The 26,564-nt window shown below is 37.6% G+C and overlaps 1 protein-coding gene across 1 annotated transcript in view; it reads right to left on the bottom strand.

Moving 5' to 3' along the window:
- Positions 1 to 26,564, bottom strand: part of LOC150083282 (DNA polymerase kappa-like) — a 217,657-nt gene that overhangs the window by 119,823 nt on the left and 71,270 nt on the right. Inside the window, 2 exon segments of the mRNA XM_090378460.1 lie at positions 1,798 to 1,950; positions 7,247 to 7,458. Coding sequence (XP_090234586.1) covers positions 1,798 to 1,950; positions 7,247 to 7,458 — 365 coding nt within the window.

The raw sequence follows: 26,564 nt of genomic DNA, 5'->3' as shown, positions 1-26,564 counted from the left end.
TTTGAATTTAATTTGAAATTCATTTCAATTTCAACACAAACTTTAATGCAAAAAATTGTACAATGTATAAAATATAACCAATTTTTTGGTGCACTCCCCATGCAAGTGAAAATAATTTGTTGATATAAAATATAGTGAGTGAGTGGAGTGGAGTGAGTGCTTTTTAAAGAGCTACAGAGGCTGATATACATTGAAGTTGATAATTTTAAATATAAGAAAAAACTTACATTCATTTTTTCCCAAGTACTGCTTGAAGACAATACACACATTAAAATTAGTCATAATTTTAGTGCTCAGGGAACAAGTTACATCCAACATTCCACAAAACACAAATGTGAGAATATGGAAATGTCATATGGAGATAAGGAAATCCCATATGGAGAATACGGATTTCATCAAACATCACTATTAAAATTATTAAAACAGCATAGCCCTAAGCCAGGCAGGGCTTTGACAGATGAGATGTATTCGTGGACAAGCTAAATTTTAGTACCAAGTGGATAAGGTTTTAAATAACTAACTCTCATAGCATCAGGAAAGTTTTTCCAACATGTGCTCATATGACCAATAGTTTGAGAGTAAATAAGTTTAATTAACACTTTTGAAATTAAAAATTTTGTGATATTATGCTGTATGCGCATTACATTGACATTTTCAAAGGCAAATAAATGATTACAAGTAGTGACATGATGCACAACTTCATAACAGTTAGATGAAACTGAAGCAACATGTTTATCAAGTCTCGGTTCCAGAATATGCTTAGCTGAATCGTGACACAAAGAATCACAAGAAATGCTATAAACAAGATGATTGAAGAACCCTGTGATGTTGGGATTTGGATGCATAGTGATTTCTTGCTTGCACCGACCAAGTGAAAAGAATTTAATTAGTAAGTGAGAGAGTAAACACAGTAACACATGAAAAACTGACACAAGGCACAGATATTTAGGAGATAACATATATTAAATTTAGCAAATACAGAACATATATAGAAGTTTTTGGCTACTGTATGTAGCCTTTTTCAACTAATTGAGCACTGGCAAGCGGTTGTTTTTATGTACTGCAGCTGACCTTCAAGTACGTAAATAAACCACTCTCCCCTCCTCCGTGACCTCATGAACTTACTTACTTACTCAAAGGTCAGCTACAGCACATAAAAACAACCGCTTGCCAGCACTCAATTAATTGAAAAAGGCTACATACAGTAGCCGAAAGCTTCTGTGTATGTTCTGTATTTGCTAAATTTAATATACGTTATCACCTAAATATCTATGCCTTGTGTCAATTTTTTATGGGTTACTGTGTTTACTCTCTCACTTACCAATTAAGTTCTTTTCACTTGGTCAGTGCAAGCAAAAATCACTATGCTATAAATATGTTTCTTATGCTATAAATAAATATTTTTTGAAACTTGAATATTTGAAATCTTGAAACTTAACTCTATTTTACAGACAGGTTTTGGCGCTACCTTGTATTTTGTGTTTTTGAATAATTCCTGAGTGCTAAAATTCATAATTATAGGTAATTTTATTACCTATAATTATGTGTGTGTTGTTTATAAGCAGTATTGTTTCTTAAATTGTTTCAATATACAACTTCCTAAATATTTACTATTTAAATAGATAATCTCTATTACCTATATCAACTGATTTTTAGGTTTTTCAGACTTTCAGGTTTTTACTCCAGTTGATATAGGTATTAATCCATTAATACCTATATCAACTGATACTATTAATCTAGTAAAATTATTACTAGATTAATGGTTGTCATCAACAAAAACTATTTTAAAAATCTTACCAGCATAGACATTGAACCAACAGCCATTGGTAAATCTTTAAGTTTTGGGTTATCTTTTATTTCAACAGCAGCATAGAAAGCATCCATGTCAATGTGAACAATTATACGACTTAGGTCTCCTTCGGCTTCTAAATGAGCAGCAAGACCATCCATCTAGAAAACATGAAGCCTATTAGAAATAATTACATCAACAGATAGACAAGCAAAGAGCCATTCACTTATCACATTCACTGTGGACCAAGAAGTTTTCTGCAAGAATCATTACAAGTAATAATCTTCAGGAACACACACACACTCTCACAAGGCTTCTATTAACCTTTCTGTGAATGAGTTTATGGGTGGTATGTATGTCACCTGGAGCTGAACGTAAAAACTATATATATAAATGAATTTAAATATAAATTTTTTTTTTTTTAGTATTAGCCATAAAGCACAAGGAAGCCCTAGGCTTTTGCTGCACTGGTAAAAAAAAATTAAAAACAAAAATAATAACAGTTAAGTAATAAAATAAAATACCTATTTGACTCCCTCCTCATGTAGGTATTGACTGTTGACCTTTAAATTTCCACAAGCTGTCAGCCTCACCACCCATGGAGGTAACTTATTCCCATAATTAACAACTCACTAGTTAAAAGAACTCTTCATGCAATCCAGTTTAAATCTCTTCCTTAATTTCACCATTTTACCGTTGAAACATGTCCTTATTGACTGTCCTAGATTTTTAAATGCATGCCATTTATGCTTTAGCACTTTTAACCATCTAACTAAGCCTTATATACTCAATCAGATTTTAACTGACAAAGATGGTCAAGAGAAGAATAAATTTTGGATGGATAGCATTCAGGAAATATAGTCACATACTGAAGAGCAATATCCCAGTTTGTCTGAAACGTAAAATAATGAATCAATGTATACTCCCCACCATGACTTATGGAAGTGAAACTTGGGCACTCACCAAAAGAATGGAAGAGAAGCTGAGAACTACACAGCGAAGAATGGAATGAATTATATTGGGAATTAGACTGTTAGATAAGAAGAGAAACACATGGATTAGGCAGCAAACTCAAGTAAAGGACATTCTTATCAAAACTAAAGAACTAAAATGGTCTTGGGCAGGACACATAGCTAGAAGACATGATGACAGATGGACTAAGAAAATAACAGAATGGTACCCAAGAGGAGCTAGAAGAAAACCTGGAAGACAAAGGCGGAGATGGATAGATGAAATTCATGAGTTTTTGAGTAGTAAATGGATGGCCAGTGCTCAAAACAGAAGGAACTGGAAAGTTGCTGGAGAGGCCTTCATCCTGCAGTGGATTGAAAATGGCTGATGATGATGATGATGAAGAATCACTTTCACTGATGCTTATGTCTACCGTTAATCTATTAGTCTGTGAATCATCCTAAGCTAGCAGTTTTCCACCCACCTAACACTGGTGTGCCGGACTTGGCGCACCTCGACTGCGACGCAGTCGGAAATGATTTTCTGCGGCGAGACCGCAGTGCATTCGTGGACTGTTGCGAATGCTACCTGGTTGATCCTGCCAGTAGTCATATGCTTGTCTCAAACAGATATTACCTAAAAATATACAAATATGAAAAGAAAAACTAGGACCTTCAGTTGTACTTATTCACTGAAAACATATTTAACAGTATTAGTAAAAAAAATTTTAATAGTTGCTTTCACTATCACTAGAAGAACTGATAACTGTTTCTTCTGAATTACATTTTCTGGACTGTTAATCAAGGTTTCATTATAGGTCTTTTTTAATTTCTTATTCATTTAATTTCCCATAAATACTTCATTTGCTCAAGCATTATTCTTTTCTTTCCATTAAAGTTTTGCGTAAAAAACTCAAAACTTTTCTATTTTGAGAAAACAGAAAAGTTTTGAGTTCACCTTAACACATCACAATCGAATTGGCCAAGAGAAAACTCGTAGAACATTTACCTTTTGCTAGACTGGCCGATATGTCTGCAATTTTTAACTTTTTAAAAATCACAAACCTGTATACACGTATATAAATGTTTTTATTACGTAATTAAACAGGGATTACCTTGATTTATTTTATAGGGAAGCGTCTATCCAACACAGCCATCGGCATCAGAAAACGTGTCTAATACTAAAATGGTTTAATATTATTAAAATTATGTGATGGCATATTTTAATTTTAATTTTAATAATTTTAAACCATTTTAGTATTAGATACAATGTTTTCCGATGCTGATGGCTGTGTCGCAGTTGGTGGTTTTGGGGTCTCGACATCGATCCTGGACTATTAATTTTTGTTCACTCTACCGGTATGGAACACATCAAGACGAAGTTAATATCCTTTTAATCATTTTATGTGTTGGACCTGGAGAGTTGGATAAAAGCTTCCCTATAAAAGAAATCAAGGTAATGCCTGTTTAATTATGTAATAACTAATAGAACATAGGAGATATTGAGCATCTAACAGCTCTTATTACCTTAATAAATGTTTTTAGTATGCATCATATATATTTCTCTTTTACCTGAATTCATTTTTATTTATTACTTGTCTTATAGCCATTTGTATATATTGATATATTATTTTTAAATATTGGACTTGGCACATCATGGCCTTAGTTGCATTTGCACCATAAAAACTGAAATCAAATCAAAATCCTTAATTTCAATTTATAGTCTCTAGTTTCAGAATCATAACAGTGAAACTTCCACCCTTATTCATTTTACTTTTACCTCTCAGAGCCTTATACACCTCAATCAAGTGACCTCTACAGTATCTAATTTTCAAGCTTCATAGCCCACATATTAAAAACTTTTTTTCTAGTATGGATGCCCTTTTGCTCATTTCATCAAATGCATTACCCGTCTTTGGACTCTATTTTTTCCTATTCTGAATTAATAACCAAATAGTAAAGTAAAAAAAATAAACTGACAAAAATAAATACATATCAAAATTTTGGAAAAAAAAGGCAACATTACAAATCTTAAAAAATAAAAAACAAATTTTTAAAAATTACTTTTTTTTTTTAGATGCAGTAATATCTTTTACCTTCATACACATATTACTTAATTCAGTTTCCTTGAGTTCTGGATTTGAATTTCAGAGAATTTCTTCAATTTTAACTGGTGTAAGCCCATTCATCTCAAATTTCACTGAATGACTACACTAATTTTGAAGACTATTGTAAATTTAAAAATAGCAGTTCTTCTTCTTTCGGTAGTTGTTGGCCGATCGGCTTCTGTGGCCATAATGCACCTCCCAAGGTTTCTGCAGTACTTTGATCGAAGCCCGAGGCGGGATTCGAACCCGCGACCTTCGGATTGTTAGGCAGGCACTTTATCCACCCGGCTAGCCCAGTCGGCATTGAAAATAGCTACTATTACTTTTAAACAGAATTAACATATATATATATACACATTTACAATAGTTCGATTTTCTTAAATACTGGTGTTTTTTACATATAGGTATTGGCGTTAATACAGTACTGGTCTTTAAGCTAGCCTTGTCTCGGTTATCTTAAATTCTTGAATTTAAGATAACCGAGACAAGGCTAGCTTAAAGACCAGTATTGTATTAACGCCAATACCTATATGTAAAAAACACCAGTATTTAAGAAAATCAAAAATTTAACGCAAATACCTATATGTAAAAAACACCAGTATTTAAGAAAATCGAACTATTGTAAACGTATATACACTGGCACGTATAATGTTCAATTGGCCAACATGGCAATAACAATGGCATTAACGATGCACAAAAGACAGATTAAGACACAATAGAATGATAATACAAAAGAATAATATATATATATATATATAAAGCACAAGCCAAAAGCTTCCAAACTGGTACAATAAAATTAATTTACACTTACATTATTTACATGTTGGCATTGTACCCTTCAATGTAGTCCCCTCCAGAGCTTATTCATTGATGCCAGTGCCTTTCCCACTGTTTGAAGCAGCTCTGGAACTCTTGTTTCTTGATGCTATCCAACACTTTCTGCAAATCAGTTTGCATCTCTGTGACATCTTTGAATCTTTATCCTTTTAATTAGATTTTCATTTCAGGGAACAGGAAGAAGCCACAGAAGGCCAGGTCAGGAGAATAGGGAGGGTGTGGGCCATCACCATTTTCTTCTTGCCTAAAAACTATTGAACAGACACAGCTGTTTGGACTGGCACATTGTTGTGATGCAGAACCCAATCCTGTGTGCACCATTTGTCTGCGTGTTTTCTCCTGATATCCTCCCTTAAACACCTTATGATCTCAACACAGAACTGGTGATTTACAGTTTAAGGAATTCCAGATGAACAATTCCTTCACTGTCAAAAAAAAAAAAAACAATTGGCATGCTCTTGACATTTGATCTGAATCTGCCATGTTTTTTTTGGACATGGAGATGGACTTTTCCACTTGAAGGATTGCTGCTTTGACTCGAGATCATAATTGTAAACCCATCTCTCATCCCCAGTTAATACCTTGGAAAGGGAGTTTCTCTCCTTCCTAGCCTGTGATTGCAGGGGCTTGCACACAGAAAGCCAGTTCTATTTCTGTTCATCAATCAATTTAAAATGGATTTATTTTATAACATAATTTACATTATAAACCTTCAATGTAGTCTCCTTCGTGATTCACAGCTTCCCGATGTTCAGGTAATTTTTGAATACTGTTTCACTGTCTGCTGAAGTTAAGCTGTTTGGTGCATTGAATCACAGCTGCACTCAATAGCTCTAAAAAACAGAAATCTTTTGTCCATGCAGCAGTACCTTGAGCTTGGGGAATGCAGCATTTATTCCTGATGCTCCATTCTTTCCTTGTAATTTGAGCAATCATGCCGACACGCTTTCGAATTTCGTCTGCGATGTACACGATGTGAGTTATGAAGTGCATCTGATTGTCAAATGAGTGTGTTGGAACATGACTTGCCAGAAAACTAGAGAAAGGTTCAAGGTCAACTGCTATGTCTTTGTTTCACAGGTGGCATTCGGTGTGGGTGGTGGCTGTGCACACAGTCTCGTTATTTAATAACCACATCTTGTATATCAATAAATTTGGTGGGCCTGTGTTTAAAAAGCATAACACACATATAATTTTTAAAAACATAGCATAACTGAAATCCAGAAGAAAAGTAAACAATTCATAAACTCCTAAAATACCCTAAATTCAAAACTCTTTACAGGGAAACCAGAAAATTTGGCACATTTATGTATGTAGCAAACACAGTGTGACCAAGAAAACTTCATGTTCACTGATAAGCTTCAATAGTCACTTTGTGTCAAACCATGGCCCATAAAATCAGTAAAATGAAAAGTAGTTATTGAAGACTACAGCCAAACAGTATACATAGTTTCCACACACATTCATGTCTGAATTACACAAAAAATAAAAATGAAAATACATACACAAACAAAATGAAAATTAAATGTAAAATAAAACAAAAGAAACAAAATGAAGCAAACCTTTTTTGTGGCTTCTTGTATCTGAACCTTTGTCAAACTTTGCAACTTAGTAATCATCTCTGAAATCCTTTTATCAATTCTCTGCTGTCTCTTTTCTTGATAATTAAAATATGATGTTCCTTTCGAAGCTGTATATATAATTTGATTTATATGTTCTTTATCTAATCCAGACATTCCTGCTTTTTGATCATTGAGCTGCAAAGTTTTAAGCCCTTAAAAGAAAATTACTAAAATTTGTTAAAAAAAAATGAAGTTGAAAATAATATACAGTCTAAGTGCCAGAAATATTATTAACTATAATAATAATTAATAGTTACTAGGGGGGACTTTGCCCCCTGCTCGCTTTCCTCTGGGCATGCTTTTCTACATAAAATGTAGAGGTATATGGAATAAGTCTACGTAAAAGACATACCTGCCGAAACACACTGGCCGATATCTAATCAGGAAATGACCTATGTAATTATATACCTGTGCATTTGTAGTGTGCGGCATTCTCAAGGTCGAATAAATATCACAGTAAACCTCCAGAATGGTGTACATCCTCCAACATGGCGGCAAGCAAAATGGTGGGAAAGCAGTGATTGACAAGTTGTGACTCCCATATTTCGACAAACGGAAAGGAACAAAGCAGTGATTGGCAGATTCCACTGCTTTCCCCACCCACTGTCCTCCTAGGTTGATAGTGTCTAGGGTTTTTTTCCCATATTTGCCACTATTTTTAAATCATGAACTCATTTTCCCATTTTAAAACAGCAAGACAGAGGGATAAACACCCTACCTAAGCTAAGCCCCTCCTCCATGACACAAAACAATCAGAAAAGGGAGGTGCCTTCACCTGTCAATTATCGCTGTCTTCCTCGCTTTCATCAATGTACCTGCCAGTGTTTATTATTAGTACAGTAAACCTCCGCTATTCGCGGTATCTGTATTCGCGGTCGCTGATTTAATAAATATGAAACCTAAAAAAATGTGAATTTTAAAGCGCCATGAACATTTTCCACCATAAAAAACATGGGCGTGGCTAAAATTATCTTTCCCGGTCAAAACAGCGCTCTTTGGTGGGGGGGGGAAAGGGGTGACAAAATCGCGGCGTGGATGTTTCTCACTAATCAGTATGTGTTATGCATTTATCATGGAAGGTTTCGTCGTTTGCTTCTAATTTATGTGCTTATAAATTGAATAAATTTATCAATTTATAAATTGATATGCTTACAAAAGTGATAACTCTACCATTTCGCAGTGTAAAACAGACTTTTTCGAGTGTGTTAACGGAAGAAAGTGACTTTATTGTGGACAAGTTCTTCCTAACCCGTACAAAAATATGGCTACGAATAATGAGGGAAATGTGAAAATATCAAAGAAGGTGATGACATCAGCGAATAAAATTGAGTTATTAGACAAAATTTCTAATGGTGAAAGTGGCAAAACATAAAATCAATGAGTCAACGGTACGATCCATCAAAAAATCGGAAGAAAAAATCCGCCGTAGTGTCCTTGAAAACGCGCTAATTGCTTCAAAAATTTGCTCTGTAACTCATGATGTTAAATTAGAAAAAATGGAAAAAGCTTTAAATCTGTGGATAGAAGACCGAACTCAAAATAAAATTCCATTAAGTTCACTCATCATTCGTGAAAAGGCAAAACTCCTTTATCAACACTTTAGCGAAACTGGTGATAGCACTGGCAGGATAAGTTTTTTAGCTAGCAAAGGCGCTGGTTTGAAAGATTTGTTTGAAATTTCAATAAATATTACATTTAATGTTAAATTGTTTCTTAGTTTCATTTCGATGCCATATGCTTGCATTTCACTATGTACTGTCTATGTACATAGTCATATTATGAAGGTACATATAATACATACATAGACAAAATTTTAGACTAGTTTTTCTTATATATTTCATACTTTGGAACGGAACCCCTTTATTACTATGGGAGCCATAACTCAGTATTCGCATTTTCGGTATTCGCGACATTTCTCGGGAACATTACTGTATTAGTAATGGCCACATGGTACAAGAAAGCCTATGGCTTGTGCTGCACCAGACAAAAAAAAAAAAAAAAAAACCCCGAATAAAACAATGATAAAAAAACCAAACTAATAATTATTAAAAGAAAAGGAAATTAACCCTATCATCCTATGCCTTTCCCTCACCCGGAGGTACTATCCAGATGACCTTTGAATTTCCCCAAACTGTCAGCCTCTACCATCCATGTAGGCAACTTATTCCAGTAGCTTTATAACTCGCTGGCTAAAACAAAACTTCCTGCAGTCCAATCTAAACATCTGCCCTCATAACTTGAATTTATGTCCCCTAGTTCTAGCACCATTTATAATCTTGAAAATTTCGTCCTCATTTAATTTACTGATGCCTCTCAGAGCCTTAAACACCTGAATCAAATCTCCTCTAAGGTGTCTAGTTTCCAAACTCTGCAACCCACATATTCAAAGTCTTTCTTCATAAGGACATCCTTTTGCCAATCCCACCAAGTGAGTTACCTGCCTTTGCACCATTTCAAGAAGCTCGATGTCTTTCTCCAGGTGCGGTCTCCATACTTGAACACAGTATTCCAAGTGTAGTCTGACACTTGGAATACTGTGTTCAATAATTCCAAGTGTTAGACCACACTTGGAATACTGTGTGAACAGAGTATTCCAAGTGTGGTCTAACACTTGGAATACTGTGCTCTCCCTATCTCTACTTGCAAAAGTTTGATAGATCATTGATAGGACACCATGGGCCTTCCTTGCAACCTGTTTACAATGCTCAGAGAATTTCATGTCTGACCGTATCGTAACACAGAAATCCCTTTCCTCCAGTACTGGATTTAGTTGAACTCCACCAAGTGAATAAGTTATTTTGGGATTACTCTTTCGCAGGTGTAATATCTTACACTTTGATGGATTAAAGCATAGCTTGCCATTTTTCTGACCATTCCTGAAGTCTATCTAGGTCTCTCTGAAGAAGCTCAGCTTGACAGTGATCAGTAACTACTCTACCAATTTTAACATCATTTGCAAATTTACACATCATGCCCTCTATCCCTTCATCAATGTTGTTTATGAAAATTAAAAACAACAGTGGTCCTAATACTGATCCTTGGGGAACCCCACTTCTAACATCAACCCAATCTGAGGAATAGCCATTTATCACAACCCTCTGCCTCCTGCCCTAAAGCCATCCTGATATCCATCTAAGGATTTTCCCAGTGATTCCAACCTGTTCCAGCTTATAAAGCAACCGCACATGTGGGACGGAATCAAAACCATTGCTGAAACCTAAATAAGCAATCTCGACATTATTCCCTAAATCCAGCTCGTGAGTGACCCTTTCAAAATAGCGAACCAGATTTCTTAAACATGATTTTCCCTTTACAAAACCATGCGGAGTATCCTTGAGAATATCAATTCTATCCAAATGATCCTGAATTCCACCCTTTATCATTGCCTCCATGATTTTCCCTACCACTGAAGTCAGACTGACAGGTCAATAATTTCCCACTTCACTCTTAGAATCACCCTTATATATGGGAGATACATTGGCACTTTTCCAATCCAACGGAATCTCCCCAGAGTCTAGTGATGCTTGCATAATTAGCCTCAATGGTTCAATACACTCACTTGCCGCCTCCCTTAAGATTATAGGGTATACTCCATCAACTCCAGGAGTCTTACTGGCTTGTAGGCGTGAAAGTTTTTTCATTAAATAATCTTGCGAAATTTCAATATCATTAATTACATATTTTTCAACTTAGCTCCCAAAATTTCCTATTGCCACAAAAGGTTTTTCTTCTGTAAATATCGATGCGAAATAACTGTTGAGTACATCTGCAATGGCAGCTGGTGTTTTTAATACTATCCCTTTTCCCTTACTTAAAGGTCCGATTTGGTTTGTCCTGCTCTTCTTAGTATTTATATATGTGAAGAATTCTTTATCCTCCCTCTTTGTTCTGTTTGCTAGCAATTTCCCTTAAACTGCCTTTCCCTGTCGAACCTTTTCTGTGGCTCTATTACACATCACCTTGTAGCTATTATAGACTTCAGTACTTTTTATTGCTCTGTAACTTTTCCATGCCACCTTTTCTGCTCAAGTAATATGGCAACTTCACTATTCATCCAACTTGGAAGCCTCCTCGTGGAGTATTTTTTTAATGGTAAATATGCATTCAAGGCATCTGTGATTAATGTTTTAAAAGCATACCATAGTTCTATTGTATTCGTTCTCTGTGTGATATCTATCCAGTTAATAGAGGCCATGTAGCACCTTAAGGCATCATAATTTCCTTTTCTGAAATCATAACCCATTCCTTTGCCTTTTACTGCTGCTACCTCTCTCTCTCTTCATCATCCACCATAGAACTCCGTGATTACTTCCTGCTACTGGTTCTTCTACTGTCAGCCCTGTTATGTCATCTGATTCATGTGTGATGATGAGATCTAGGATATTCTTTTCTCTAGTACTTTCCCTGACATGTTGATACAAACAAAAGTCATCTAGTTGATTTAAAAAGTTTGTTCCCCATGCTGAGTTTTCTTTCCATTTTCTCCAAACAATTAGAGGCAAATTGAAATCACCCATGATAAGATATCGATGCTTACTTGCCCATTCCATTTGCATGTAGAGGCTTTCGTCATAATCTTCACAATCACCTGATCTGTAGATTACTCCTACTCGCATTATACCTTTGTTTCCAACTATCTCACACCATACAGATTCTATACTAGGACGTGAAACGTCTGAATCTGGGAAAGCTATCGTCACACACAGGCTGCTTCTGATAAGAGGCATTACCCCACCACCCTTCTATCTACCCTATCCTTCCTAAATACATTATACAAGCTGTACTGAAACTCATCATTCCCTATTTCCGGGTGGCAACACGTTTCCGTTAGCCCTATTATGTCCGCATTACTTGTTTTTACCAGCAGTTCGAATTCGCTCATTTTATTGACGACACTTCTAAGATTACTATATAAACAATTAAGACTTACTGTTCTTGTATATTTAACAACCCTTGAAGTTTTTTAGGCTCTCTTCCCTGGCATTAGCTACCGGCTCACTTGAAACGTTTCTGTCCCCAGAACCTCTAGATAATATGTCCAGTTGGGGAAACAGATAAGAACTCTTGAGGTATATGCAAGAGTTACTTTGACCAATATTATCAGATAAATGCGTGTCAGTATTACCCACATCCCCCCTAACTAGCAGTTTCCCTGAACCTTTAAGGTATCCTCAATAATACTGGCAAAACCTTTTGCACCACCTTTGTTTAAGAGTATCCCGTCTCTACAAAACAAATTCCTTCTACCTACAAGTGTGGGCCAAGCTGATAGAAATTCCCCACCAAAAGCCTTACAGAGTCCTTCAAGTCTTGAGTTAATCCACAAGGCTTTTAACATATAATTCTTCCTATTGTGTCTGGGCAGAATTGCAGACACATAGACATTGTGGCCTAGCTCACGGCATTCCCTCAGCATGGTCCTGTATTTTTCCAGCAAATCAGATATGTTTAATGTCATTAGTCCCACATGAATCATAATATTCTCTTTACTCCCTTAAAATCTGACAATCTGTTGGTGACATCATTAATAGTTGCTCCCGGCAGACATACCCTGGTTCTACTCCACCTATCCTTATTACAAAAAATATTCCCCATTTCCCTGACAATAGAGTCTCCTAATAAAACGAAGTCCTTTTGAACCAGAGTAGATTGCATTTGGTTTTTTTCTTTTTTGAGGCCCGAATTGGAAGTGCACCAGTTGGTAGATTGCTGGAGTCTTGAGTCCCCGACGAGCTCCCAGATGCATTATTCTCGAGGGCAATCACCCATTTTTTCAGTGACTCAAATTGTTCCATCAGTGCACCAAATTGTAATTTAAGATCGGTGCACTCCTTACATCGATCACAAAGAAAAGAATCCCCAGTATGATTAGTCACCAGGTCGACCTTGGAAAACATTCCATCGGTTCTGCAATGGATTAAATCATGACTCACACGTAAATCACCATCGGCTATTTCCATGTGAGTCACGATACCCTATGACATGTTTAAGGCAGATCTCGTAATCTCTATACTGGACTTCAGCCAATATCACTATGTAATTATTTACCTGCATTTAGGAAAAGGCCTTTTGCTTCTGGTTCCATAATACATGAGGAATATTGTTGCATCCAAAAGAGCAGGACTAAAATATTTTACTGAAATATTTACAAACTATACAAATATTTAAAATATTTACAAAATACTAAACTACACGAATATTTAAAATATTTACAAAATACTAATACTACAATATTTACAAATATACGATATTCATTACAATGGAACATCAAATGTTAGACAGTGAATCACGTGCATGAGATTGATGAATGTTATGAAGGCAGCTGCCAATAATTAATTGCATTTGTAGTGACATAACTGCCTTGCCCTCTTCTCCCATTGGCTCGAATAAATATCACTAGGAGGAAAACTTTTTAAAGGTATAGATAGATATTACTTTATTAGAAAGATTAACATTAAATATTCATTAATTTTCTCTCCTAAAATAATGTAAAGCAGCTTTTAAAAATCAGTTGCGAAGGACAATGCAGACATTGAAAAGAAATAAATGGATACTTTTCACATTCATTAAAAAAAAAAAAAAAAAAGCTGGGTGGAACAGCAAAGTTTTTAGAAATGCAATAAAGGCACTTAGAGTTGTTTTGTCTACTTATTAAACACAATTATATAGCACATTATTTAATAAGAAAAACAGTCATATTCTGCTTTTCACTAACCAAAACACATTTGGTTTTAATCCAAATTAGTAAAATACTATATGAACTGCTCAAATGAAACACAGAAATACTGAACAGAGAAAAACTGCACTGAACAAAATAAATGAACCACGTACAAGGCACATACATAGGTGGACAACAGCCAATGCAGAAAATGTGAAGTGCAATGTATTATGCACACATGGGTTCGTACAAATTAAAATGTAATGCAGTTTCTGATGCAAAAAGTGTGTGTGTGTGTGTGTGTGTGTGTGTGTGTGTGTGTGTGTGTGTGTGTGTGTGTGTGTGTGTGTGTGTGTCCATGTGAAATTTTATACTGCATGCAGATTGTTTACAGTGACCACTGTCTGAGGCAACATTTTTATAATGCAAACAATCTACTGACTATGGACCTAACATTACTTGGACAAGAACATCTTAATAATGACAACCATTTTGACAGAGAATAATGATATGATGAAGCAAATCATCAAATGACGCTGTGCTGTTTGTGCACAGTATGCACATGCATAATGCACCAAGATAGTTAAAGGCTTGAGGCATCAGCATACTGATGATTGCTTGCCCACTGAATGAAATGGGCGCCTCCGTAGCCAGGTGGGAAGGAGCAGCAGTGCGTAGCACATGCTTCTTGATTAGACCGGGGTTCGAGCCCGTCACCACCAAATACGGAGTATGCGGAAAGGTCAAGGAATGACCACCGCATATCCCGGAGCAATATGGCCTTAGTTGCTAATGCTCCTAAAAACCAAATAACAAACAAACAAATAACAAACTGAATGAAATCCAAAGTTTCTGGGACATAAAACTATGTAACCCTTAGCCAAGACTAACTCAGTCACACTGCGCAAAAAATATCCTCTTGTCTCAACAGGAACTGAACCATGACCTTCCATATTTTTATGAGATATTTCCGAAATATGAATTTCCACATTTTTATTAACTATTTCCTTTACATTTCACAGATTTTATCTCATTAGGCTTAGCACATTATGCTGACTGTATAGTAATACATTATGTCATATATTGTTGTCATTGTAAATGCAGTGATTAGGCTCATCACCTTGACAATTTGCTACTGCTTAAACTCCAGTGACAAATACTTATATTCACTAGTGTATCAAGTCTATTGATATTATTGCATTACTTGAAAGGAAATCTACTGAGAGTTTCATGTTACACAGACGAGGTATTAACTTGTGAAAACAGAAATTAAAGTAACATAAAAAATAATTTGTCTTAATATCTGATACATTAGAAGTGTTCTTACAAATTTACAGTTTGAGCACTCTCAGTGTTCAGGGATTAGCTTTATTTATATATCACTGTTTGCACCCTAAATAGGTATATAAGCTGAGTATGCAATGATGAAAACAACAAAAAAGAAAAAAACTGTCTATAGCACAGACAGATGGTTGTTTTGAGCAAAACTGCATATGTATTTTCTGTGCCAGTTCCTGTGTGTGTGGTGGCATTGTTCTTCTTGTGGCAAAATATCATGTCCAAACAAGTTCCGGGGCTTCCTGGTGCTGTCCATATTGCCATGAAGTGAGGGAGAGGGGATAACAACCAATAACCGTACCTGTCTTGGTCAAATGTCCTATGGCTGAATGTGTAGTAGACAATTCTGAAAGTGCCTGCTCTCAGGTTGCAAGGATGAATGCTTCTGAAAATTAATTGATATTTTCAAACTTGAAAGTCTTGAACTGTTTATTTCTTATGCTTCCAAAATTCTGATAGAATATATGCAGCTGGTGATTACACAGACTATATGTTCTTACTGGGCATCTCAGAGTGCAATTGTCTTTGGCGTGGACTTGGGCAGTGAGTGATCCTAACTGGGATTGTGGAGGGTAGGGACTGCTGATAGCATTTGTGTAGAGGGAGTCAGCTTAGTGGCATCTTCTTCTTCTTTGTCATAAAAGTAAAAAAGTAAAGTGCAGCCATTATCAACCCACTGCAGGATGGAAGCCTCCTCAACAATTCATGCTGAGGGAAATGGACCATAATCTGCCACGCTGGTCCAGTGCGGGTTGGCAGATCGACCGTATTCAGCAGTCAGAGGTTTGAACCCCAGTCTACTCAAAGAGCGTGTGCTACTGCACTCCCGCTCCTGCCCACTCGGCTACGGAGGCCATCTTTGTCATATGGGGGAGTAGCAGAGGTATCAGGGCAGCTGGAAAGTAAGGTTGAATGATCACACCCCTAGGCAAAAAAGAGGGTTGAGATAGCTTCATAGTCAGTCTGAGTGTAAGAACTAGAAAAAATATTACCGACACTACACCTATCTGCACAACTAGCTGATGCCAATTGGCCAATGTCAAAGTTTATTTATCATCACACAATCTGATTGAATTCCGTCGACAGCCTTACAATAAGCTATCCAAATTAGTGGAGCAACTTTTATAAACTCCAACTGCACTAATCATCATCATCATCATCATCAGCCATTTTCAATCCACTACAGGATGAAGGCCTCTCCAGCAACTTTCCAGTTCCTTCTGTTTTGAGCACTGGCCATCCATTTACTACCCAAACACTCATGAATGTCATCTATCCATCTCCGCCTTTGTCTTCCAGGTTTTCTTCTAGCTCCTCTTGGGTACCATTCTGTTATTTTCTTAGTCCATCTGTCATCATGTCTTCGAGCTATGTGTCCTGCCCAAGACCATTTTAGTTCTTTAGTTTTGATAAGAATGTCCTTTACTTGAGTTTGCTGCCTAATCCATGTGTTTCTCTTCTTATCTAACAGTCTGATTCCCAATACAATTCGTTCCATTCTTCGCTGTGTAGTTCTTAGCTTCTCTTCCATTCTTTTGGTGAGTGCCCAAGTTTCACTTCCATAAGTCATGGTGGGGAGTATACATTGATTCATTATTTTACGTTTCAGACAAACTGGGATATTGCTCTTCAGTATGTGACTATATTTCCTGAATGCTATCCATCCAAAATTTATTCTTCTCTTGACTTCCAGCCATTTATCATTATTACAGCTAATAACTTGTCCCAGATAAGTATATGACTCCACCTTTTCAATTACTGCTCCTTCAATCATTATTTCCCTTTCCGTGGCATACTTGTTCATCATTACTTTTGTTTTAGCCATATTCATCTTTAGTCCAAAATCCTTACTAACTGTGCATAACTGATTAAGATTTTCCTCTAATTCTTTGGGATCGTGGCTTATGACCACAATGTCATCTGCAAATCGTAAATGGTTTAGGTACTCTCCGCTCACACTGACTCCTTTCTGCGACCAGTCTAATCTTCTGAAAGCTTCCTCAAGGGCAGCAGTAAACAGCTTCGGAGATAGTGTCTCCTTGTCGAACTCCTTTCTCGATTTTAAATTTGCTACTGTCTTTGTCTAGTCTAATAAAAGATGTAGCACTCTCATATATTTTCTTCAAAATCATAATATATGGAGTATCTATGCCTTGTCTTTCCAGTGCCCGAAACATTGTTGCCTTATGCTGTATGGAGTCAAATGCCTTTTCATAATCCACAAATGCCAGGCATAATGGTGTTTTATATTCATTTGCTTTCTCCATTAGCTGTGATATTACGTGAAGGTGATCCATAGTTGAGAATCCTGTCCTAAAGCCAGCTTGCTCTTTCGGTTGATTCTCATCAAGTATTCTTTCTAATCTGTTAGTAATGACCCTTGTGAACAACTTGTAGATATGGGATAACAAGCTAATTGGTCTATAATTTCCAATTTCTGATTTATCTCCTTTCTTATGCAGCAAAACTATGATTGCATTATTCCACTGCTTAGGCATCACACCTTTTCTAATGCACTTTGTGAAGAGCCTTGCCAGTTTTTGTGTTATGTCTCTTCCTCCCAATTTTAACAACTCTACAGTAACTTCATCTTCCCCCGGGGCTTTCCGATTCTTCATTTTCTTCAATGCATGTTCTACCTCATCAGGAAGAATATCACTCGAGCACTAATAAGTGTATCCAAACCTACCCTCTCCAACCAAGGAAGCCACAGCACATAAAGTGAAACTACAGCCAATCACCTTGATCAACAACTATGTACCAGTCCAAAGCCAAAACATACTCAGCCATGTGAGTCATATATTTACTCCTCCTCTTCCTCATCTCACTTGTTGTCTCACAGCGGAACACAAGGGCACCAGCCTTTCAGTTCAAATCTACCACAAAGGGTCTCTCTGCAGGATACCAAACAGACATGGAAAGTGCACATGCGCTCAACATCCCCCCTTCCACAGAGTATTGGCCATGGTAACTTCTTATTCTCTCTCCACAAAAATGGATAGGCCAAGCCGCACGTGAACCACAAAGCCAACAAAAGGCAGCCATAATGTGGCGGTGAGAACAACCACATCATCTAGTCTTTAAGCCAAAGACCCGAAAAGAACATCAAACAAAAAAAAAGTCTCTTCATCACTAGACTTTCTTCTGATACTATTGTACAAGAAATCATCAAGACCATTTTCAGGAGCTTCATATTAATGTTGTGGCATACGAACTTCCAATGAAATAGCCCTGTTATACATCATACCATACTGACTATACCCAGACGGACTATGAAGCTGTGTCTTTAGGACACGATTCTCAACCTTCATGTAATATCACAGCTAATGGAGAAAGGAAATGAATATAAAACACCATTATGCCTGACATTTGTGGATTATGAAAAAGCTTTTTTTTTTTTTTTTTAAGTGAACCCCAAACACGAGAGGTATTAGAACCTATAGTACTTAGTACCGTGCTTGGGTTGGAGGTTGAGAAGACGAAAGAAGATATTTGTTGACAGTGGACTTGAACTTCTGTAGATTGTAATTTTCAGGAAATACGTATGAAGGAAGGTTGTTCCAAAATACGGCAGTTGAATGAATAAATGAGGAAGATGAAAAGTTGGTTCTGTGGGTTTGAAGTTGGACAGTAAATGGATGTTGGCGGCACGTGTTCGGACTGTTTTGAAAGAGAGAGTGGGAATTATAGAAGCCAATTCAGAATAACGCTCCCCATGGAAGTATCTGTAGAAGAGGCATGCAGCAGAAACAGTACGTGTATGAGAAAGCGAGTGGAGAGACTCTGTTAGAGATGAATCATTAATTAACCTAATTGCCCTCTTCTGAATGGAATCAAGAAGCCTGAGAGAGGTTTTGGAGGCGCCACACCAGATGTGGCAACAATATTCCACGACAGGGCGGCGGATTTGTGATTTATACAGAGTGAGCAGCTGTTTGGAAAGTAACGCCGAGAGCGAAAGAGAAAACCAAGTTTTCTAGATGCAGAGGAAGCAATATTTATAATGTGCTTGTGCCAAGAGAGATTAGAAGTCAGTGTAATCCCCAAAAGAGATATATCATTTTGCCTAGAAATCAGAGTGTCACTAAAGATAAGCATAGGAGCAGAAGAATCCTTTTTGTGAAATATAAGACAAGACTGAGTTTTAGAAGGGTTGAAATCAACTATGTTGTCTTTGGCCACTGGAGAATTACCTGATGATTGGCATTTAAGGAACTGGTAGCAGATTTTCAAAAAGTTGAAGCTGATTGAGCAGGACAAGGTTTCTCAAATCAGAAAGTGGAATGCAGTGTGCTATCATCAGCAAAACTATGGATAGGATTTCCAGTCAATAGAAGAAGGTCATTAATATACAAGAGGAATAGAGTGGGGGAAAGAACTGAACCTTGGGGGTACACCGGCATTAGTGGAAAAGTTAGAAGACAGAGAGCCATCTACCATACCCTCAGTGGGCAATCAGAGAGAAAACTGGATAACCAATTACTAAAAACAGTTGGCAAACCATAAGATACAAGCATGTTTAGAAGACCTTTATGCCAAACACGATCAAAAGCCTTTGAGATGTCAAGAGCAACTACTTGTGTTTCACCAAACCTTTCCATTGAATCAGTCCATAAATGGGTAACACAAGCCAGAATACCACCAGTGGATCGACACTGACGGAATCCATACTGGCGATCGTTGATCAGACAGAAGGTTTCGAGGTATTTTAAGAGTTGGCGGTTAAGTGATTTCTCGAGCACTAATAAGTGCTCGAGAAATCACTTAACCGCCATTATTTTAGAAAAAGTATTTTAGAAATCACTTAACCGCCATTATTTTAGAAAAAGCAGAAGTAATTGCAATGGGACGATAATTGGATGGGAGGGATTTGTCACCCTTTTTAGGAACTGACTGGATATGAGCAAATTTCCAAGCAGAAGGAAAAACACCTTTGGAATAAGAAAGTGAAAAAAGGCGGCAAAGAATAGGAATAAGTTCAGGAGCACAGGTTTTGAGAACAAGTGGAGAAATACCATCAGGACCTGGAGCTTTCTTAGCATCGAGATTCATCAAAATCCTTCTGATATATCCTTTTAACAGAAGACCACAGGAGGCATTGAATGGAGCATGTTGGGAATGGTGGGAGGTGTTTTAGCAAGATCATTAATACATGAGCTGGAAGAAAAATGGGATGCTAGCAGGTCCGCTTTATCCTTGGCTGAAGTGACAACAGAACCATCCAGTTTGGACAGAGGTGGGAGCAGAGATGGGCATAAGTTGCAGCCAATAGCTTTGGCAAGAGACCAAAATGCTCGGCTACCATTAGGGCAAGAAGCAAGTTTTCTACTCTTAGCCTGTTCAAACTCTAGTTTGGACTGATTAATAACTGCTTTACAATTGTTGCGAGCTTTGGTGTAGGCAGAAAATGAAACTGAAGAATTAGAAACAAGCCAATTACGATATGCAACATTCTTCTCTTGAACAGCCTTAGCACATTTATTGGAAAACCAAGGTTTAGACAAAGGACGAGATTTTAAAGTGGAGTGTGGGATAAAGGATTCCATTCCTGCAAGAATAATTTCACTGACACGATCTGAGCAAACTTTGACATCAGAAGTTTTGAAACTAATCCGACTAAGGAAAAGAAGAAAAGTCTCGCAGGTCATCCCATTTTGCATTCTTGTAATGCCAAACAATACGAGGTTGGGAATGGCCATGAGATTAAGGTTCCATTGGAGAAGAGACAATCACCAAGTTGTGATCTGAAGTGCCTAAAGGATCTCTCACTTTGACCGTGTACTTAGAAGAGTTGTTTGGAGAAAAAGATCAAGGGTATTGGCTGTATGATTAGGATTGTCCGGTAAATGAACAATCTGTGCTAGGTCATTAGTAATTGCAAAAGCCTCAGCATCTCGACCTGCTGGGTCGGTGTGACTAGAAAACGGAAGCCAGTAGGAGTTGTGGACATTAAAATCACCAAGGAAAATTACCTCACTGTTAGGAAAGTTGGACTGGAGAAAGTCAAGTTGCAAAGAGAGGAAGTCAAAGAGCTCCAAGTGATTAGTGGAGTTGGGAGAACGGTAGAGACAACAGATGAATTTGACACAATGAGGTAGAGAGATTTTAAGCCAGAGAAGATCAAAGAGAGGAGATTTCAACTTCCCAAGTATCTGACAGGGAATATTAGAACAAACATATGCACAAGTCCACCTTTGAGGCGAAAGGAATCATACAGCGAATAATTTGGGCATCTGAGATGAGCAGTAGTTGAATCAACTGATAACTGAGATTCTGTCAGAAAAAAGTACACTAGATTTGGCAGACTGCAAATGGAAATGGACATCGTTGAGATTAGAACTGAGACCACGTATATTTGTGAAATGAATTAATAAGTGCTTGGGAGGTTTAGATCTTTTTGCAGATAAGCTTGTTCTATTAGTTTGACAATTCATGGTGTATTCAATAGTAAGTAAAAGTGGGTGGGACATGCTGTATGAAGAAATGAAATTTTTGGATATGGCATACACGTGGTAAGAATATACCCAGATCCTTGACATAACGTGGCCTCAACACTCGGACTCCCTCCAGTCACTATCTGGCAGAATAGAGGTAACAAGATTATACACTGGCTGATCTGCAAAGCCTCCTAGAGAGTTACCAATAGGTTTGGTCCAGTGTACTAACTAGCGGCCAGCCTGCGAACACCGTTTTAGAGCTGTACCCTCGAAATGTAAGGAATATTGGATCTCGCCACGACGTTCATCATAACCTCAAAAGTCATCAATCATACTGCATGATGGAAGAGATAGGGAAGGGTTGACCGGAACTTAGCTCTAGAGACTAAACATGGGTTCCACCACTTCAAGCCTCCAATAAGCAAAGTGGTGGTATTTCACCGGTTGATGAGAGTCATCTACCACCTAGTACTGCCTGGTAACATAGCGGTGCGGCGTTCCTCGACGTGGTGTGGGCACCACACCTCGACCCCTGCTTACATTGGTTCACACCTGGGTGGTCACCCACCATGTACTTGTGCATGGAGGTTATACCCAGGATTACTAACAGTCCCACCATCGTGAAGATGCAAGCAGAGGATTTGGCTGTCACAGACTAGACTTCGCCGAAATTGGGTCCACTTGACTTGAGTGTCACCCGAATATCAGTTCCATCAGCGTTTTAGACTCCCAGGTAGCAAGTACAGCTTGTCTGGCATATCTGAGAGAATGTCTGTGACAACCTCAAGGACCATTTGACTCCATATGGCAATGTTTCAGCACTGGAAAGACAAGGCATAAACATCCGATACATTATGATTTTGAAGAAAATATATGAGAATGCTACCTCCTTTATTAGACTAGACAAAGATGGTAGCAAATTTAAAACCGAGAAAGGAGTTCGACAAGGAAACACAATATCTTTGAAGCTGTTTAATGTTGCCCTTGAAGCATTAGCATTAGCATTAGTAGAGGCATACGATGCAAGAAAGCAAGCTTATGCAGCATCAGCCAAAAAAAAAAAAAACTCCACTCACATTTCACTCCTCCATTCGTTCCAAATACCTATTCAGCTCAGCCTTAAATTTATTTAGGCTATCAACTTCCACAACAAAAGATGGAAGTCTGTTCCACCAGTCAACTACCCGCTGGCTAAAGGCAAACTTCCGCACATCTATCCTACAACTATCTTTCCTCAATTTGAATTTAAGCCCTCTCAGGTGATTATTCTGAGCAAGAGGAAGAATCCCATCAGCACTGAGCATGCTCAAACCATTCAAAGCTTTATACACCTCAATCAGATTACCTTGCAGGTGCATAGTCCCCAGATACTGTAAGCTGCAAACCTTTCTCATCAATAGTTGAAAGAGATACAATTACAGACATAATTTTGTTAATACTTGCTAGAGTTATAATTTCCACACATGAGAAATATCATATCTCTAGCAAGGGATCAATAGTCCTTGATAGTCCTATCAAAAGGAGTATGTAAGGAAACCTCCTACAAAGATTGGCAGATTTGCCAAGTGTTGTTTCAATTTTCATATTTCTTTGTTCTTCTTTGGCCAGTTCTATTTATGTATCTGTCATTATGTCCCCCAGGGTTTCACATTTATCACTCATACCCTGCAACAGAGAAAATGATATAAGTTTGGCAATGTATATTCCCTAATATTCAACAAACAAAATGCTATATAGGCACAATTTATATTATTTATATTTTATAAAATATCAAGGGCTGTGTAGAACTTATTAACTGATCCTCAATTTACGCTTAAAATCCTTTCTATCAAATCATTAAAAGCAGCATTTATATATGTACCAAACAGATTATAATCAAGCATTCTCTCAGTATAGGTCAATGTCATAGTCAGAATAAATATTAAGGAAAATAGACAAAAAAAAAAAAACATTATAAATTATTTTATTTGTCCAATCATAGTATTTATACCATAAAAAGCTGCATACCCATTTGTAATCTTGAGTCAGCTTCCATCAAACACTGTTTGATATCTGCCTCTTGTGTCAGGTGCTTGTTTTTATGAAAGCTTTTAGAAGATTGCCTGGTCGCAGAAAGGAGTCAATGTGAATGGAGAGTACCTAAACCATTTATGATTTGGAGATGACATTGTGATCATAAGCCATGACCCTGAAGAATTAGAGGAAAATCTTAATCAGTTATGCAGAGTTAGTAAGGATTTCAGACTAAAGCTGAATATGGTTAAAACAAAGTAATGATGAACAAGTATTCCACAAGAAGGGATTTAATCATTGAAGGAGCAGAAATTGAAAAGGTGGATTCATATACTTATCTTGGACAAGTCATTAGCTGTAATAATGATAAATGACTGGAAGTCAAGAGAAGAATAAATTTTGGACGGATAGCATTCAGGAAATACAGTCACATACTTAGGAGCAATATCCCAATTTGTCTGAAACGTAAAATAATGAACCAATGTATACTCCCCACCATGACTTACGGAAGTGAAACTTGGGCACTTACCAAAAGAATGGAAGAGAAGCTCAAAACTACACCGCAAAGAAGGGAATGAATTATATTAGGAATCAGACTGTTGGATAGTGTAAAGTGTATTTAGTGTCAAGTGGCACCGGGGATTTTCCCCCTTCCCTATGTTGCTTTCTGTCGTTGCTTGCCATTCACTGGAAAGGCCAGAGATTTAAAAGTGTACAGATATTGTATACATGTAGTGTTATGTACTGTTGTTATTCTGGCCATTTCACCGGTGGACACGTGCTGAGGCCCAATGTTGTCCTAACTTCGCCATGTGGAGGCAGACTAGGTACTTCTTTTGCTCCATACTTCTTTAAGGAATGTTGGATATCCGGAGACTACCACAACTAAAAATACAGGGCAGAACTGCCAAGCTTGCCACCGAAATGAAGTATCTAGGAGTCGTACGGGACAAGAACCTATCCTTTATCCCGAAGGATAAACGAATGAAGAAGGAAAAAACTGGTTCCTTCCTGTATTGATCACATCATCCGATTAAAAAAAAAAAAAAAAAAAAACCGGGTGTGCAAAACTTAAGGACCAATAGTGTAAAAATTTACACTATTGGTCCTTAAGTTTTGCACAAAATCTTTACTTAAGGTACTCTTTACTGATGAGAGTAGATTCAGTCTCAGCAGCGATTCTGGACGTCAGCTAAAATGCCAAGAGGTTGGCACACAGTATCACCCCTCAAACATCACTGAAAGGGATCAATATGGTGGTCAAGTTGTTTTCGTCTGGGGAGGCGCTATCTTGGATGGATGTAAACAACTCCAGATACCGGAAGGTGGTACTGTAACCGTGCACGCTACTGTACTAAGATAATCCTTCCCCATGTGCGTCTGTTCCGAGTTCATTGGCCCCAAGGTCATGTTTATGAATAATAACACCACACCCCATTGCACTGAAGCTGTTGATATGCTTTTGGAAAGTGAGGACATTGTTCGTATGGATTGGCCTGCCCGTTCCCTCGTTCTAAATCCCACTGAACACATATGGGACAATCTGGGGAGACGCCAAGTGGCACGTCCACACCCACCAGAAAATGTTCACTAGCTGAAGATGGCGCTGACACAGGAATGGATGATGTTACCGCAAGAACTTATCGACAACTTTGTTCTAAATATGGACAAGTGGTGCAAAGCCTGCATCAACATTAGGGGTGGCCATATCTCCTACTGAGGACCACCTCTTCCCTTTTTTCCATCTTTGACAGTGATGCATCTGTATCATAGCAGCCATTTTTGAATAAAGTCCCTCTGTACTGTTTTGTTTCCGTTGTTGTGTCGGTGTTGTTTCCTTCATCATTTCTGTGCCTCACGAGGTTCCTTTGGTATGCTTTTCCCATATCCAGGCCACTACTATGAGAAGCCACAGGTGAAAACCTGACTGGTCCTTAAATTTGGCACACCAGTGAATTAAAATAGCCACACACATGAAACAGTGCTTCATCGAAAAAAAAAAAAAGTTTTGTCTAACACTTCAATGTTGTTATGAAAAAAGGTCCTAAACCAATTAAAGTAACAGAGTTTAACAGCATGATTGGTAGGCTGCAATTCACGCATGGCATGGATGCAATATGCTCTCAAATTCAATAAATGTGTAGCTTTCTGTGTACTACCTACAGACATATTCTTCCGTTGGGACAGTTTTTGTAATGAATTAGAGGGGAACTGCAACAAAGCCTAACATCTTCCAGCATGTCGTTCTTTAGGAGCGTGCAACTGTGATTATACTTTTGATCACACACACACACAGACTCCGTCTCTTCAAACTTAAAAGATGATATCCGCTCTACAACTTAGAGCGGATATCATCTCTACAACTTAGAGCGGATATCATCTTTTAAGGGCACAAAGGTGATATAGTTGTACACTTTTGGCACTAATGATATCAAGAGCGGGAGACCGGCAGAATTACTTAACAAGTACAGGTCACTGTTGAAAAAAAGCCGTGAATTAGAGTTGAATTTGAAAGTGTCTGCAATTCTGCCAAGACACAATAGGAGGGAGTATATGATGAGAGCCTTGTCAAGGGGTAGAATTTTTTTCAGCCTGGACTGTACTTGTTAAGAGGAGAGACTGCTTCTACAGGGATGGGATACACTTAAATAGAAAGGGTGCAAGAATATTTGCTGATGCTATCGAGGCAGCGGGTCGGAAAACTGTTAGCTTGGGGGGAGACAAAGACTAATAGATTAACAGTAGCCACTGGCAGAGGTGAAAGAGATTCTTGCACTGCTTCTATTGGAATGAGCAGAAGCCTGAAAAACAA

This window comes from Mastigoproctus giganteus, chromosome 7, assembly GCF_048544385.1.
Source record: "Mastigoproctus giganteus isolate SK-2022 chromosome 7, ASM4854438v1, whole genome shotgun sequence".
NCBI lineage: Eukaryota > Metazoa > Arthropoda > Arachnida > Uropygi > Thelyphonidae > Mastigoproctus > Mastigoproctus giganteus.
Note: the sequence above shows the minus strand (reverse complement) of the source record. Positions and strands in the feature narration are given on the sequence as shown.